At 35.6% G+C, this 16,711-nt stretch overlaps 1 protein-coding gene across 1 annotated transcript in view; it reads right to left on the reverse strand.

Annotated features, from left to right (window-relative positions):
• Positions 1 to 11,173: 11,173 nt before the first annotated feature.
• LOC124595212 (potassium voltage-gated channel protein Shaw-like) overlaps positions 11,174 to 16,711 on the reverse strand; it is a 659,419-nt gene continuing 653,881 nt past the window's right edge. The window contains exon 6 of the mRNA XM_047133852.1: positions 11,174 to 12,357. Coding sequence (XP_046989808.1) covers positions 12,320 to 12,357 — 38 coding nt within the window. The 3' untranslated portion in view covers positions 11,174 to 12,319. The remainder of the gene's footprint in view (positions 12,358 to 16,711) is intronic.

The following is a 16,711-nucleotide window of genomic DNA, read 5'->3' on the forward strand; positions in this document are numbered from 1 at the left end:
AGGTTAATAACCATGATGGAATCTTCAAAAACTGAAACTACATATTCAGATTTAAACTAACATTAAACATCTTCCAAAGCTCCTTAATAATTACATCATGGATGATTTGCACATTGGTTCATTGGAAGTTTAGAGATGTTAATAGGCAGGTTATAGTATTTTATGTACTACACCTCAATAATGTGGTGAAATGCATTCTGAAATCATATTGATGGAAGAAAGCTTTCATTACAAAAAGGTACATACACTAAAAACATTGTAAAACAATCACACAACTAGTTATAATTTTAATTAGTGATTCACAGCACTCATTACCTTACATAAAAGTAATAATGACATTAAAACTAGAACTGTAAAATAAAGAAATATCTTTCATTAAGATATTAAGACTGTTGATAATTTAGTGAAGGATATGAAATGTGTGACCTGTGGCAAACCACAAATGATTGTTCAATTATGGGCACTTTAGTTGGTTCATGTAAGTTGTTTATTTACACATAAAGCTTTCACAGCATTAACGAGCGATTTACTTACCTCTGTTATTGAACTATACTCAGGTATATATATGAAAAGTAAGAAATCATATGTTTTTATAAATTACATTAACTGATTCATTCCACATTAGAAGGATGCATTGAAGAAATGATGTATAAAACATGTAACTCGCTAAACTAAAGGAAGTAATTAATTACAAATCACATCTTACTTATGACAGCTTCAAAACCACAATTTAAGATGTAAAACTGGAGAATGAGAAACAGCAGTAAACAATGGTTGTGTTAAGGGTGGAAAACAGTGCAGTATTTCATTGTAAAAAGGTTTTAACTCTATCTTCCAGAGTTAAAGTACTAACTGATGATAAATACTGAAACAAGAAAGTTGCAATGGACATTGCTTGTAATGCTAAATTTAGGGATGGCGCAGTTTTCCTGGTCGAAAAAGAAGAACACTTTAAATCAATTTAAACTTAAAGTGACAGATACATACCACACAACTAGTGTGATATCAAATAAAAGTAAAATAAAGGGTGAAACTGAAAGAACAATACGAAAATCAAAACGGATGGGAAAACATTATCAGAAATACAGATATTACGGTTTCCAGAGGTCAAAATTAAAACTACCCAAAATTGTGTATCATAATACTGAAAAGTTGGTTTATGTGAGCTTTTTGTCTTCATTTCTCGAATTTCCTGTATGATGTGTGACTGTTGAAATTTTAACAAATTTCGCTAAGAAGGAAAGTAACGTAAAAAATGTAAGGTTTACAGGTGTAGCATTAAATGCCTTAATATTGCAGGACCAGCTCTTTAATTGGTGTCGACCAGAAATGCAGAATCAGTGAAGACAGCTAAGGCTGCTGCAAACACCTTAAGTTTTGCTTTGCATTTCCTAACATGTATCTGGAAACGTACATACCTCTGTAGCTAAAGTCGAACACACGCTTCTGCAGTGGCGCTCGACTCGGAGGTAAGCTATTTCGAGTCCTAGGTAGTTAATACCGATTACAGTCAGGGCTATGTGCGGAATGTCAATCTCACAACACGTCCGAGCACCATATTAACTGCCCAAAAGCGGTAGATATCTGGAATGGCAACTGTCGAATCATAGCACTCACAAACTGGACAACTCAGGCACATATTTCAGCTTTTATGGCGCCTGTTTCTGACGTCTGTCCTTTCCCAAACTAAAAAGTAGGCCTACTACTATGTAAATCGTTGGTTGCATATTAATGGGACTATGGAAAGGTATAAGCGGAGCTCATAGATTAACTAGCTCCCTTTCCTATGGAAAAGGTGGCAAAAAAGAGACTACTGACAAAAGCTTTAAAAAATAATTACGAATACCTAGGGAAAATATATTTCAGAAGACTTTAAGGCTTTAAGGAAAGAGTATGAAAAGAAAAAAACGAAAACAAAAACATTTTAAAATGTTGATTAATTTCCTTGATTAAAATGTACTCTTAAACTATAATTTTTCATATATTATTTAGATTTTTATTGAAATATTGCTCCATTTCGTTCCTTCTAGCTTGAGAGAGCGTTCAAACTTGGCTTGATTCCTTGGTTGAACAGAAGATTGCAGATTTTTTTTATTTTGGTTGTACATACGTTCCCTCTAGACAGGTATTTGTTTTGCTTCTGGATACCTAACATTACGAAAAAATATTCTGGTGGGAGATATAATTTCCACTAACAGCAGTTTCATCGGCAAGAAGGAGAGAGGTGTTAGCGTAAATTCTCTGATCACGGTATTTGTGTCAATGTCGTGGATTAAATCCCTAACCTCTCCTCACTATCTTATGGAGCGACGTCATGTGACACTGTTGTTGGCGATCTGTCCATTGGACATTCAGTTCGTTGGCTCTCAAGGTCCTACTTGTGAGGAATAGGCTGTGTGGCAGAATCCTCTCGTTTGGTCCATAGTGATACATGCCCTACACTCCACTGCAGAAGCACTCGTCAACACTCATCGACAAGACAAATTTAACACTTCATAAAAGGTTTGAGGATGGCGCTAGTGCTTTGCCATGAGCGGTAGTGTAGGATTCGGGCATCTGCAACCCTAACCTCATTTCCTAAGTAAGATACTATTTATTATTATTGTCTGGAAAAACTTATTTTGTGGAACTGCGGATTGTGGGGAATATCTATGTTTTATCTCTTTGAACAACTGTGAAGTACTGTGAGTTAAAGGTTAAAAAAGCAAGTTAAAAAATTAATATGTTCCAGATTTTTTGATAATCCGTCACTTTTTACTGTAACTCTTAACAAACTAGTAAAGACATTTCGCATGTGAAAATTGTTCTTACAGCAACGAATATAGCTCTTGAATTACTTTCAGCTGATGTGTCGAACGCTGTTACACTCAAATGTGTTTTTTCATTGTCTGTAGCAATCGACACATTGTCCCAACTCCGACCAAGGTTTCAGGTGTGTTTCTACTGGTAATAATGAATATCAGACCAGTAACCACCACCCGTTTGGTCCCAACTGTGAATCTCTCAAACAGAGAGCTTATCTGGTACTTGGTCGGAAATAATCACGACTCTATGTTAGGCTGGACTTAGGAGAACAAGTACTCCAATTTGGAACCACCACAACCTCAATACCAGCTCATATAGTGTTTGGAATTTGGGTTAGGGAAATTAGTCCTACTGTGGATAGAATCTGCAACACCTTGTTCTACATTTGCAGAGAGGTAATCAAGTGAAAAAAAGAAACCTTGTGTGGCCTATGTTTGGCTAACATTAGAAGAATTTGGTACAGTAACTGAGTAACTGGCATCGAGAAAGCTGCATTTAAGAACAAAAAAATTGAAAAAGTCATCTGTGCTGTATGGAACAGAATCTTCAACGTTGGAGCAACAGATTGAAAATGTTTGATATGAAGATGTACCGTAAAACGTAATGGGGGCAATCATGACCATGAGATACTGCCCCAAGTGAGTGTAGTGTCACCACACCTTGCTTAGCGCTTTATTAAGTAAGGGCGCATTCTTGAGGCTAGTAATCAGCATTATCAATGGAGCTGCCCGTTGTTGCCACTATGGACGAGAGCAGGTCACTAGTTGCAGTCTGTGTTGTAGCGAGGCAATGATGGATCCTAATGTGAGATCCGTTATGTAGAATGTCGGAGTACTTCAGTTAATATATGCTGTTTTGCTGTGGGAATGGAATACTATATAGTATCACACAAAATTATATTTATAGAACAATACTGGATCCAATAATAAGTGAAAAGTCCTGCTGCCACCAACGACAAGGTGCATCTCATCCTTAAATTCATCCTTAAACTTCACAGATAATTGTGTAATGGTATTGATGAGAATCTTCAGTAAAACTACCAGAATGATTTTTACCTCTACTGTAGAAAAGTATTAACATGCGGTGTGTTACAGTGTGCTACTAAATCGCAAAATATTCAGAGTTTACACAGTAATTAATAAACTGTCAGCCATATGGTCTGTCGATATACATAAGTTCAACTGTCTAACGAAACTGTAATTATTTTTATGCATACAGTTCAACTGATTAATTTCGTTGAAGTATTGTCAGAATGTGCTAAAGGTTATTTGTGTACTTGTGAAATGTTAACTGAAACTTGTCCTACTCCCTGCGGAATTACCCGTTTAAGCTACAATCTCTTTCAGTACATGCAACGATTGTAGACTGTTTAAAATAGAAATGTGACTAAAGTGTGAGTTGTGTTGCTGCAGGTTGTATAACGACACAGTACAACATTTTGTTTCTAATATCCCACAGGCAACAAAGTTAAACATTTTAACAGAAGAACCCAGACCAGTACACGACATATACCCTCACAATCGTAAAAATTTTGAAAACACAACATTACCAGACCACCTGCAAATTTTCACAAACAATTACAACTCCATGTTGCATTGACTGAAGGCAAGATAAAAGCTAATTGTATACCTGGTTGGAGGAGGTTTTCCTTGCTGCAAACCCTTTGAAAGTGGTCTGACACCTCAGATGTTGCTGTATTGATTATAAGAGCGAAAAATTAAGAATCCTTCACGATGGTTCCAGCATAAGGAGAGGGAACTCACAGAAGTTTTTGATTTATGAATCATTAGAACAGTTAGTTGTAGTAAACCTGCTGCTATTTACCACATCACTATTCATTTATAGTCGCAGTCATCCCAGGAATCATATTGCACTAACTCATTTGCCAAATAGAATGTATTGCTACATAGTGTCTGTATCTGACGATGATGACAGAACAACAGACATTGTTTAAATAGTTTGTAACGGATAATAGTCCTCACACTGACCTACCGGTAATGGCATTTTGTTCACCAACAGTTTTCTATGTATGACTCATATATACTTTTATATTGCTTGCGTTTCTTACTGTCTGTGCCAACATTATGACTACGGATCGAATCTTCTTATTCTACTAGAACTCACTGCTACAGAATTGTTTTATAATTGCTCCAATTAGCCAACAGAGTCGTTGTAGATTATTAAGTAGTTGATTATGGGACAGGAAGTGTACCAATGGTTGCATATAGAAAGTCTCAAGAAACAGTCGTTTCTTGTGACCTATGCATCATGGTTTCGAGCGACAAAATTTCTTTTTCAGGAACATTTTCTGCGTTGTCCCATGATCTCTACCATTTCATCCCAGAGAAAATTCATTTAATTTGTGCCTTCCTTGGGAAAAAAATATGCGCCATTCAGTCACGGTATCTGCTGCTGACAACTGTGACGTCCGGTTTGCCCTTCGCCCTCAAATTTCCATTCAGTACTGTTCGCTTCTGCCTCAGGGTTATTTTTTCCAACTTCGTTACTTACGCATTGACGGTTATACACAGTATTGTGCATAGGTATGTGTAGGTTTATCGAGGAAGAGTCTGCTGACATACTCATTGTGTAGCCATTCACTGAACACAGTGGAAAAGCGGAACAACGACAGTATGCTGAATTATTCATACAGTTACGGCAGCCACTCAAAAGTACTTATGTATCGATCAGGGGAGCTGGAAGGGAAATTGTTGCATTACTCTTTCTTGTGTTGTACATAATGATTCTTGCGTATAAAGGCTGTCCTCTTTTGTGAAGTTATTTACAGATAAATATAGGCAACAAATCAAGTAAATCACTACTATATTAATAAACTGAAATAAGCCAGCAAAGACCATTGGTCCGTTATGCCAGATACTCAGACACATCCACGAACAACACCCGAAATTTTGCCAGTGGGTTTCGGACTGATGTTGTATATTGTGTAGGAGTGCCTATTGGTTGACTGGCTGTCATTATCCTTCGTGATAGGCAGGCAGATAAGTCCATTAGGGCGAATTAAAGCTGTAGTAATCCACAATATAGAAAATATTCTACCATGCCTCAGCCTGACTAGGCAGTAGTCTACACGCAGGAAGAGTGATAGATAATTACAATTAATCTGGAATTCACAAGGATCAGAAATGCTGCTGCAATGAGTGACACAAAGACCAAAAAGATTATGTTGTTGTAGATCAAGCACGTTTCCTGTAAACGTTTAACTCTTCCTTATCAACATCTAGAGCGCATTAAGAAAACACTTGCTGTTACTGTGTGTTTACTGTGCAGAACGCTGTGTGGTGAGAAAACTGTGTGAGAGGAAACTCAAAACATTGTAATTCAAATACTACTCAAACCTGTAGAAAAAGAAAACTGAAGAAATAAATTATGAAATATGTTAAAAAAGAAGTCTTCAAAACACACTCAGCTGAGAATATCAGCACAAGATGAGACAAAATTTACTGAACTACATATGACTAAATAAGTTAACAATAAAAGCGAAAACAAAATTCAATGCATGGGATGACAAAGATGTTGACATATATAATAGATTGTCAACAATTGCGACAAAGAATTAAATAAATTTGGTGGTGGAGTAAACAGCAAAAAGTTGATACTGCATGATGAACTTTTTGACACTCATTTTAAATTGACAATAGCCTCAGCTGCAAGCCGTTACATACATGATGTTAATTGTATGAAACTTTTATGGTCCATCATGCTTAAACAAGTCCATCTCTGAAATACTTTAAATTATTCTTTCCATACTCGATATGAATAACACAAGGAATGTAATTTGTAAAACTGCGTTTTGTGTTACCATTTTAAATGGTTTGATTTCCTGGTTATGCTCAGAATAATGGAGATTGATGCCTGTTAACTTGCATGTGTCTTTAGAACAAAACAGCTAAAATTTTAGCATAAATAGGTAACTCAGTATGGAAATAAATGTATATGGTCTACAGTCATCAAAGAATGGTATAAAATATGTCAAACTGTTATAGGTTAATGAAGAAACATGACATAATCAAACATTTATGTACAAGTAACTCTCATTTAACCACATTTTTTTCTTCCAAATTACATGACTTTGGAAAATTAATTTCTTTATTCACTCTCCAAAATACTTGCCATTAATGCCTACAATTTATTACTGCTGTATCATTTTCTTTATGGTAACGGTATGAACTTTAAATTATAATATTATTCAGATCATTGTTAATGATTCTGTCTTACCCTGGTAACTCTACTTCATTTCCATTTCACATACAAATATAATTTGTAGACAAAGAGCTAAGAAAATGTTCATCATCTTGAAAACAGTCACAAAAATATCTTAATGCAGTTTTGGAATTGCGCACTTCCTGGTACAATGAAGATAAGTTCCTTCCTCAGTACAATATGTTACAAAATAATCTTAAATTAAAACTGACCAAAAATGCAACTAATTGATTCAACAGTTGCAGAAGACAATAGTTTTCCTTTGGTAATATCAAAGACGTTTTTCCATCCATAGCCTAAGAAATGTTTCCGAAAATTCCCTGTGTGCTCAATATATACATTCAAGGCACTGCCCATAGAAACCCAAAAGATGCCTACCACCTATTGACACCACAAGGTTCGTTAAAATCTTCGTACACAGCTTGTGTGTCTGATTTCTGAATCATCATGTCACTGATAATCGGCTTTTTCCTCACAGAATGAAGAAAGGAGGCTTACACTATCCCTGTTTCCTTTGTATTTCTTTTCTGGTTTGGATATCTGTGATGTAAATATTTTAAAAAATGTTAATGTTAGTAACTTTCTGGGTTAATTTCTTTTCATTAACTGGAAAATTAAGTAAGTTATTATTGCTTTTAATTTTTTATCACTGCTGTTACTTTTTCTGAACAGTTACCTCATGCTATATTTAGCTCACCACATACAGTCTGAGTGCCACAATATGTTTCGTTATGAACCTGTAAAACGAAATGTTGATCCAATAGCTGTGTGTTTTCATAGCACCATATGTGTTGGGGCATGTGACCATTTCCTTCTTTATCATGGAAGAAGGTTAATTATATAAAACAAACCCTGAGATAACTTTATGTGAATAATATTCCAAGTGAATCACACTTTAATCATGTAATATAGGATATAAAATTGGCAACAAATGAAATGGCTAATTCCAATTATATTAACTTTTCAGAACCACCTCTTAAATTAGTGTGTGATGTAGGGAGTTTTAATGTAAAGGACTCCTTGCATTTATTGCAAGTCCACCACAGCTAAATATTTTTATTAACATGTGAAATATGAGCACCTAATGTGGGTAAACATATTATAAACAAAGAAGATAGAATTCTTACAAGACATGTTTTGTATTCCTTAACAGCAACTATCCTTCGCAAAAAGGAGATTAATTTAGTTTATTACCTGTCTCATAAAAATAAAACCATAATTAGCTCAAAATAAATTCACTTTTCAATCAGGCTATATTATAAATACAACTGCAATTACCACAATAATGGCATTAATGTCGCATTTCTAATGTTTTCCAAGCACTGCACTACTACTGTGACACTCACTCCTTGAGTATGGGGTACATAATAGAAACAACAGTAGCCACATTCTCATTTTATTACATATTACAAATGAAAGTTATATATTTGCCTCACTACCTTGTTCTGAATGTCAATGACAGTGGGCTGATGGAATACTGTGACAGTGTCATCACTGACTCACTTTTATGTATTTAATGGTCTACAGGCAGTAGACTTATTAAAGTTCAATCAAGAGACATTCTTAACACGTACAGAATCGATTGAGACTTCCACAGAAAATAAATTTGAGAATGGTCCCCTTATTTCCTCTGCTTTATATTGCAGGACTGTCAGAGAGATGAAAAATATAAGTGGTAAAGAATGGGAGATAATAGTTTAAGGCTGGTGCTTCTCACTAACAGAACAAAGATTATGTGATAATAAATTATCTTTTACTCAAGAAAACTACTTTTACCACTACTGAGGCAGTATATAGGAACATAGTATGTATTCAGTTAACTTCTGCTCTAGCCATTAAGGTGGAATGTCTCTACATCCAAAACAGTTTGATTTTGCCTATATGCTATGAAGTTGATCTAAAAGAAATGCTGAATTGTTCAAAATATGTTGTACATCTTGGAAACAGATGATCATAGATAGACTTTTTCTCAGTGTATTTATTTATCAGAATGCATTGATGCAAGTGAAAAGTGATATATGGTTGCTCAGACTTTTCACAATGTAAAGCATCACCTCTTTCCTAGTACTAAAACAGTACTGAGTTCCATTGCTCTTGTACATAATCAACATGTACAAGTTACTAAAATTGCTGCACACTATGAAAGTCTTTAATTTAAGATAATGCTAAAGGAATAATAGGGTGTTAAAATTTCATTGCTCTATCCTAAATAGTTCCAGATGATGACACTAACCTCACAATATATTGGTATTTAGCGAAGGATAAGTATTACTGTCATCATCATGGAATGACTACAAGTAAAGAGAGAGAATGATGTCTGTTGGTTGTTAATGAATTTTGTGAGTGCAGTAACCTTCACACAATTGCTAATAAACATGGATGAATCAGCCTAAACAAAAAATAATGAGACATAGATTTGCCTTTACTTTTCAAAATTTGTCTATGTTGAAATATGTTGACCTCAATTTAATTTACACAAACGTTTATGGAACTGCAGTCATGTGTGGAAAAAACAGGTGATTAGTAAAGGAACTAATATTTGAGTTGCTTAAGGCAAACTTAAATGTGGAAGAATTACTGTGATATCCCACATGACTCTTCACATCATGTATCAAAAACTATGGCCTTTTTTTATTTTATAATTGTTATATAACCAAACTAGGTATTCACATTCTTGGATGGCAGCACACCTCAATAAGTTCACACTCACTGTGTCTATACCTACATCCATTTCACCTGTACCAACAACTGGGCCACATATAGCCGATTGTTAATATTACCCTTGAAAGCAAATAAATAGTTCTCGTATCAGTCATTTCAGCAAAAGACAGATTTACTATGAATGAACAACATAGTTTAAGACAAAAGTAACATATTTTTATTCAAGTCCTTGTATGTGCACAATATAGATATAATAAGATATGAAATACAAATGATGCCATAAGCACTGAAAGACTGTTTAATGATTGACACCCATTCAAAATAAGAGTACAGTCTGATTTCTTGTTTACGTTATGTGACACTTTTCTTTTCATTAGTACGAATTTATAATAAGAATTTTACTTTTATAATCTTATTTTTATTGTTTAAGTGTCATTTTACAGTATTTTTACAATATAAGAGATTTAAACTAGAACTAGAGATGCTATGTTATATTTCAGATGAAAGTAAATTGTTTAGCAATTTATGAATCAGTTCCCTTTACAATTTTTTTAAGTGAATGATTAAACCAGAATGAAATGTGTTTGTCTTGTATAATGGAATGTATGGGCCTTTAAGATGTAATCGCCTTAGAAACTATGATTATTGCTAATGTTTCAAAGATTCTGTAGCATAAATTCCTTGAAGCACCTATAAATGTTAGTCACATAACTGTGCATGTCTTGTTCTGCAATGTACCCCCAAAATGGTATATATGCAATATCTACACTTCCCTAACGCTATATGATGCTGAACAGGTTACAGGAAGTTATGTTTTAGCTGTCATGACTTGCTGTTCTCAAAAAAACAAAAGAAAAGAAAATCACGCTAAATGACTAGTAGCAATAGCTATCCTAGCTTATAGAATATTTCGAATTTTAACTGTTGAATCCACAATGGCTGAGATTCTTATGGATGGTCTTTTCCCATTACCACATTATTGCATTGGTAGTGGTGTGACAATTTATATATATACTTGGTTAAATCCGTGGTTTTTCCCCAGATAGCTGGTTACAGTATTTAAAAACTTTATCACAACTTTTTGCCCATCTTGACAGTCGAGGGTAAGTGCATTTCTTAGTTTGGAAACACAAATCGAAACCAAAAACTCTGGTGAACTATATAAAAAGTACACAACAGCTACAGACAAAATGCTGCAACATAATTATACTCCTCCTGCTTAATCCACACAACTGTCTTATTAAGAACGATACCATGCTAATACATTCTAGAAATTTAACGACTGTAGTAAAGTGATTGTTCTTCAATCACTTACAGCAGAGTAGTTTTTGGCGATATGACTGGTCATTGTGGTACAGTTTCCATAAATATAAGGCTTTAATTTGGTAACTGTTGGTAGTCGTTAATGAAGACAATCAAATTCAGACTCATGTAGCAAATATCCAGGTGCCTAAGTGTACAAAAAATCTTGAAAGAAATGAAGGCTACCTTCTCAGGTATTATGGCTTCTTAGAAGTAAATAATAAATATATTTTGAGTCATAAGCATTAAACAGTGCTAAGTAAAATAATGAATACATTTCTCATTTTAAAGAGATAGTATAGTGATTTCTGGATGTAGCATGACTTCTCTTCCTGCAGTTATATGGGAAGCATCTCTTATGTATTTATAGGTAAAAAACGCCATTTTCTTAGAAATAAAATATAAATTGGGTGTTTAGAATATTTGTAGTTAGACATGTTTAGTCTTGGTTTATATGATAAATATTTAAATGGTGATAAAATATTTTGATATTTGTGCATATAGTAAAATCTTATAACAAGTGATACATAGAATTGTTCTATATAGTAACTGGATAAAACTGATAAAGGAAATATATCATACAGGTTGTTCCCCATTATTTCTTCAAGTTGTTTCGTAGTCTAATAACTCTAGCATAATGAAATGTTCACACACATTCACTGGACCGAATTGTTTCTTGAGTCCTGATGTTACTTCTTTCACCAGCAACTGAGCCCATTTACAGTAGTGTAACTCGTGCCTTAAAAATTCCTGAGAAATAAAACTCGACATATTCTTATCTGTGAGACACATCCCTGAAATGCTAAACTGGGAGTATTTTAATCACACTGCTAGCATTTCAATAGCCATTTCCAGATGAAGCACCAAGTTTCACTAAGTACATCAAACATAATCTCACAAGAGGACGACAAATGGGAGACTTTTTCTGAACGTTTTTGATAAACCCTGTATAGCGTGGATTAAAGTGTTTTCTTTTTGGGTAATAACACCCATATCCAAATGCCGATTCACAAGATATGACAGTGTAAAATTGTACAAATTAAATACATAATATTGTTGACTTATTGTCAGTTTTATGATACATTGCTATTTTATGGCACTGAATAGCATTTCTAAAATTTTACTTTAGTATATTAAAACTTGATGACGATAAAATACTCAGTAAGACCTTTTCCCAGAGCTTTGGATGAATTAAATTAGAAGAGATTTAATATTTGAGAAATCATCCTTTTGTGACAAAATGATGTTGATGATTCACTCTCAGCCAAGCACCCCAAGACCAAGACACGACACTTTGCACCAAGGCAGCTGTCAATTCCACTGAAAGCCGTCAAAATGGACGCTGTTTGGGCTTCTTGTCAAACTGATCTGTAATGAATATGAACAAATACATTGGTTAAGTACTTACATTTTTGGTGTGTACAAGAGTAAATCTAAATGAGAGACTTAGAAATCAAGCAAATAAGCAGAAATGACAATACTGAGGAGGCTAATGTACATTATTTTTCACACAGGATACTTGTTTACTGAGTTTATGTAATGACATTCTAATGATAATTTCCTACATTCTAATTGTACTCGAAGTATTATATACAAAATTGTGAGTTATATATCAAGCTGAAGCAATATATGAAGAAACTAGTTATACTAAACTAATGTAAAGCTTAATTTCCAGCAGAATTTTGTAGAACTATCAAATTATGGGAAACTAATGTAGTTTCTGTATCATTTTATATATCTTGAATCAAATGTGTCATTATGACATATTCAAATCAGTAGTGTCTTGCTTGATTGCTTTAAGATATTGAAACTATCGGCCACATGTGCATGAACTGGTGAGCTCGAAATGGGACAAATAACAGTATTTTATCGCTAACGTTTCAAATTGAGATTGACAATTAGAATCACATCATCTCTGTCAAAGCAATGATACAGTTACATAGTAAATATCATAATATTTGTCTTCCAATAATTGAAAAACGTGTTGCTAAGGGTGCACCTAATTACATCTACATCAGTTTTATTGCTTATCAATATTTTGCTTGTTACTAAAATTGAGATAATATGATAGTGCCAAATATCTAATTAACATAATGCTTGTCATGTACCAACGACCACAAAAATGAAGAGTGAGCGAGTGAGGCATTTTATACAGTGTTTCTTCAGCTGTAATTTCTCATTTCAGCACCAGCATTGTTTCTACTGAACAAAATGCAAAAATATCGGAATAATTTGTGGAAATGCAGTGGAACATAATTCCTTTCAATTTTAAAACAGCAATTTCATACAATGTGAAATGGAAATTAAAAATGCTATTAGAACAGAAACCTTTAAATTTTGTATAATGTCAAATTATGAGAGTCATTTTAAGGGAATTGATTTAGTACTTCACTTTATGTGAGAAAAATGTTAACAGTTAATTAGTAATTATATGGTATTATCATCTGAATGTATATGAGCGATCAAACAAGAACTTTTAACTGTCAATATATAATACCTATGGTAGTGTACATTATTTCGTTGCAACACAAACATTTTAACATACTGTTTCGTCACTGTCCAATAGACGATACATTCAGTTAAAAATTTCGAAAATCATGAAAGATATATATTTATCACATTATATATGTAGGATTAAATTCATGTAACTGTATCAAGGTAACAGTTCTAAAGATTTATAGTTAACAGGAAAAAATATTGTGCAGCTAATATTATGAAATTGTATCAGCACATTACATTTGGGAGGACTTAGTTGCAGATATTCAAGTTGTGTTCAGCATTACATATTGCAGTAGCTGAAAGATGCTAGCGTCCATGTCCTCATGTCTGGGATTTTGTGAAGTGTATGACTGGACTTCGAAAGTCCTTTGACATTTTCTGATTTCAATTCTTGTTTCAATCCTTTACCTACTGATGCCTTTCATAGCGCAGCTATATAGTCCAGCAGTTTCGTATTATGCATTTACGTAAACTTTAATTAATCTTTGTTACCTCCTCAAGCTGTCCCCCAATACCTTCTTCGAATAACGTACGCTGTATTTCCATTGCGTTGGAAATGTCAGTAGACAGCAGCTACATCCCATGCTCGTGGATCGCGAAGAGTTTGATTTACTACCTGCCGTTTAGGAGATGACTTTATTCCCTTGGTACAGGTGATCAAGTTGTTTGTCAACAGTTCATAAACGCTCAGGGCGGTCGCTCGCTTTTGTGTACTACGAAAATATGTTTGTTTTTACCATGGTACAGTTATTAGGAGCTTCAATGACGAAGAAATGTAAGTGTCTCGTGGAAGATTATAAATGAAATGAACAAGTGACTCTCGCACTACAAGCCGACTTTCAGTGTAGCGCCTTTGCCGGTAGTGCTAAAGCTGCTGACCATATAACTTTGAACCTTGATTTCTCGAAAAAGTGGAGAAGCGCATCGTAATAGAGCAGGATTTGTCTTACCTACGTATGTACTTCGTCGGGCGAAACATGAGCAAAATCGGAGGCTCGTTGGTAGTATACTTCCCATGTAAGTCTCCAGTTGTCATCTGAAAGCAATCGATCTCATTTTGAGAGCAAAAATGCCACGTCTCCGCTTCAGCACATCCTACAGTAATAGCTGCTTATATGTTGTACACCTGACAACTTGCCGTTACTAGTGAAATGCTGTACCAGTCCTAAGTAATGGTTTAGAGTTTTCACTCCTATGCATTGACGGCAATTTCGACATCAGCTTTACTGCAATGAGAGTTCGAGATATCACCTGCCCTTAACGTGTCCCTATGTGCCGGCTTTCGGCAGGAAAACCTGCTCATGTATGGCAGAGAATGCGCAATTTTTCTTCCAAAAATGGTAAACAGTACAGAAACTCTGGATTACATTTTGAGCGATATGTTGACGATTGAATAATATCTGGTGTTTGGTAGAGCCAAAAATTATTCATCAAAACTCTCTATCAGTCAACTTTCACCCTTTCTGATGTCTCACGTAATAGGATGACCCCGAACATAAGGATCAGATTGATGCTGATGCTGTAGGATTCAAAACTGAATAATCTGTGATGAATAATTAAGACTAGAAAGTGAGAATTTAAACTACGTGTTGATATGATCAACACACAACAACTATACCACTCATAGCGTAAGTCTCGGTGCATGCATACTGCTGTATTATCTAAGATTAAAATTGAACTCTGGGCCCCTTGTTACTTTACTCCTTTACTTTAACATGTTGTTTAATAATGTAATTTCCGTTTCGCCAGATGTCTGCATACAATTTCCTTAGCCGAGCGTATTTCCAGAATACATTGTTACGTTCTTATAGACGAAATTTCCCGACACGACCCAACATAATTCCTTCGAACAAATATTTGTTGAGAATCTCGGGCAGCTCCTTGTGCCTTTGAACGAACCGTTTTCTCATCTACCTACAACAATAAATTAACTCATGGGCACTACGCTTGCACGCTCCGTGGATTCAATGCTCGTTAGCAACTTCCTATAACAAGTAATACCCCATTTCGACCACCAGTCATGATCTGCAAACAATGGCGTATTCTGTCGTGCACGCATCGAAGGTTGATGTGTACTGTTTTTCTTGGTGGTATCGCGGACCTCGATGCGGCTGGCAATTACTTGTTAAGAAGCACAAGCAATTTGCAAACACCTGTCTCATTTACGAGTATAGAGCTGATTCGGGTCCTCAGTAAGATCCGTTTCCTTACTTCAAAGAAACTCCGATACTGCGTGAAGCTTCAGTGCAATTTTATGGCGCAGCTGGCAAGGATAGCAAGCAGTGGATCAGGGCATAAATTCTTTGCGAATTTCGTTCCGTGTAATCAGTTAAACAGTAACTATATCTTGCAGACAGACCCGTGAACAATATACACAGATGTCCGCATTTGACAGAGGACGTGCAGGTGGGCTCATAGAAGCCGGTTGGAATAATCGGCAAATGACTCGTCGTTTAAACAGAAGCCACTATTCGACTACGTAGGTTAGGTTGCGTGAACCATGGCCGAACACCGCATCAGGAAGGAAGCGGTCGACCTAGAGAGACAACCGAACGAGATGATCAAGCAATCACTCAGATCCTCAGATTCAACATTATCACCGATCCGATGTACAACTGGTGCTTCACTGAGCACAAGGACCATTAATAGGCGGCTCTCAGAAAGGGGCCTGAGCTTATTGTGGCCCTTGCGCCGACTTCCATAGACACCTGCACACCAAAACGACCGTTTGCAATGGTGTCAAGGACATTCGCCCTGGATCCTCATTGACTGGGATAGAATTATCCTCAGTGATGAGTCGTGCTACGAAGTGAGCCACAATCACTAGCAAAAACTTGTCTGCAGACGCCCTGGACAGCGGAGGGAGACCAACCTGATGGTCACCCGCCGTGCGGCGCGACAGCAGGCAGTTGTGGTCTGGGGTGCCATTTCATTTCATAGAAGCACTCCTTTGGTTGTCATTCACGGCGCCTTACAGCACGGCGGTACGTCGACGATATTCTATTCCCCGTTTTGCTCCCCTTCATGGCAAGCTGTGCTGGGCTTACATTTCAGCGAGATAATGGCCACCCGCATACGACGAGAGTTACTACTACAGTAGAGCGTCGATTATCCGAAGTAATTGGGGGACATGGGTGTTCGGAAAACTGGTTTGTTCGGATAATCGAACTGCACATGTTTATTTGCCAAAAAGAAGTACTGTACAGTAAATTTATTCATAAAA

Source organism: Schistocerca americana, chromosome 2 (assembly GCF_021461395.2).
Source record: "Schistocerca americana isolate TAMUIC-IGC-003095 chromosome 2, iqSchAmer2.1, whole genome shotgun sequence".
Lineage (NCBI taxonomy): Eukaryota > Metazoa > Arthropoda > Insecta > Orthoptera > Acrididae > Schistocerca > Schistocerca americana.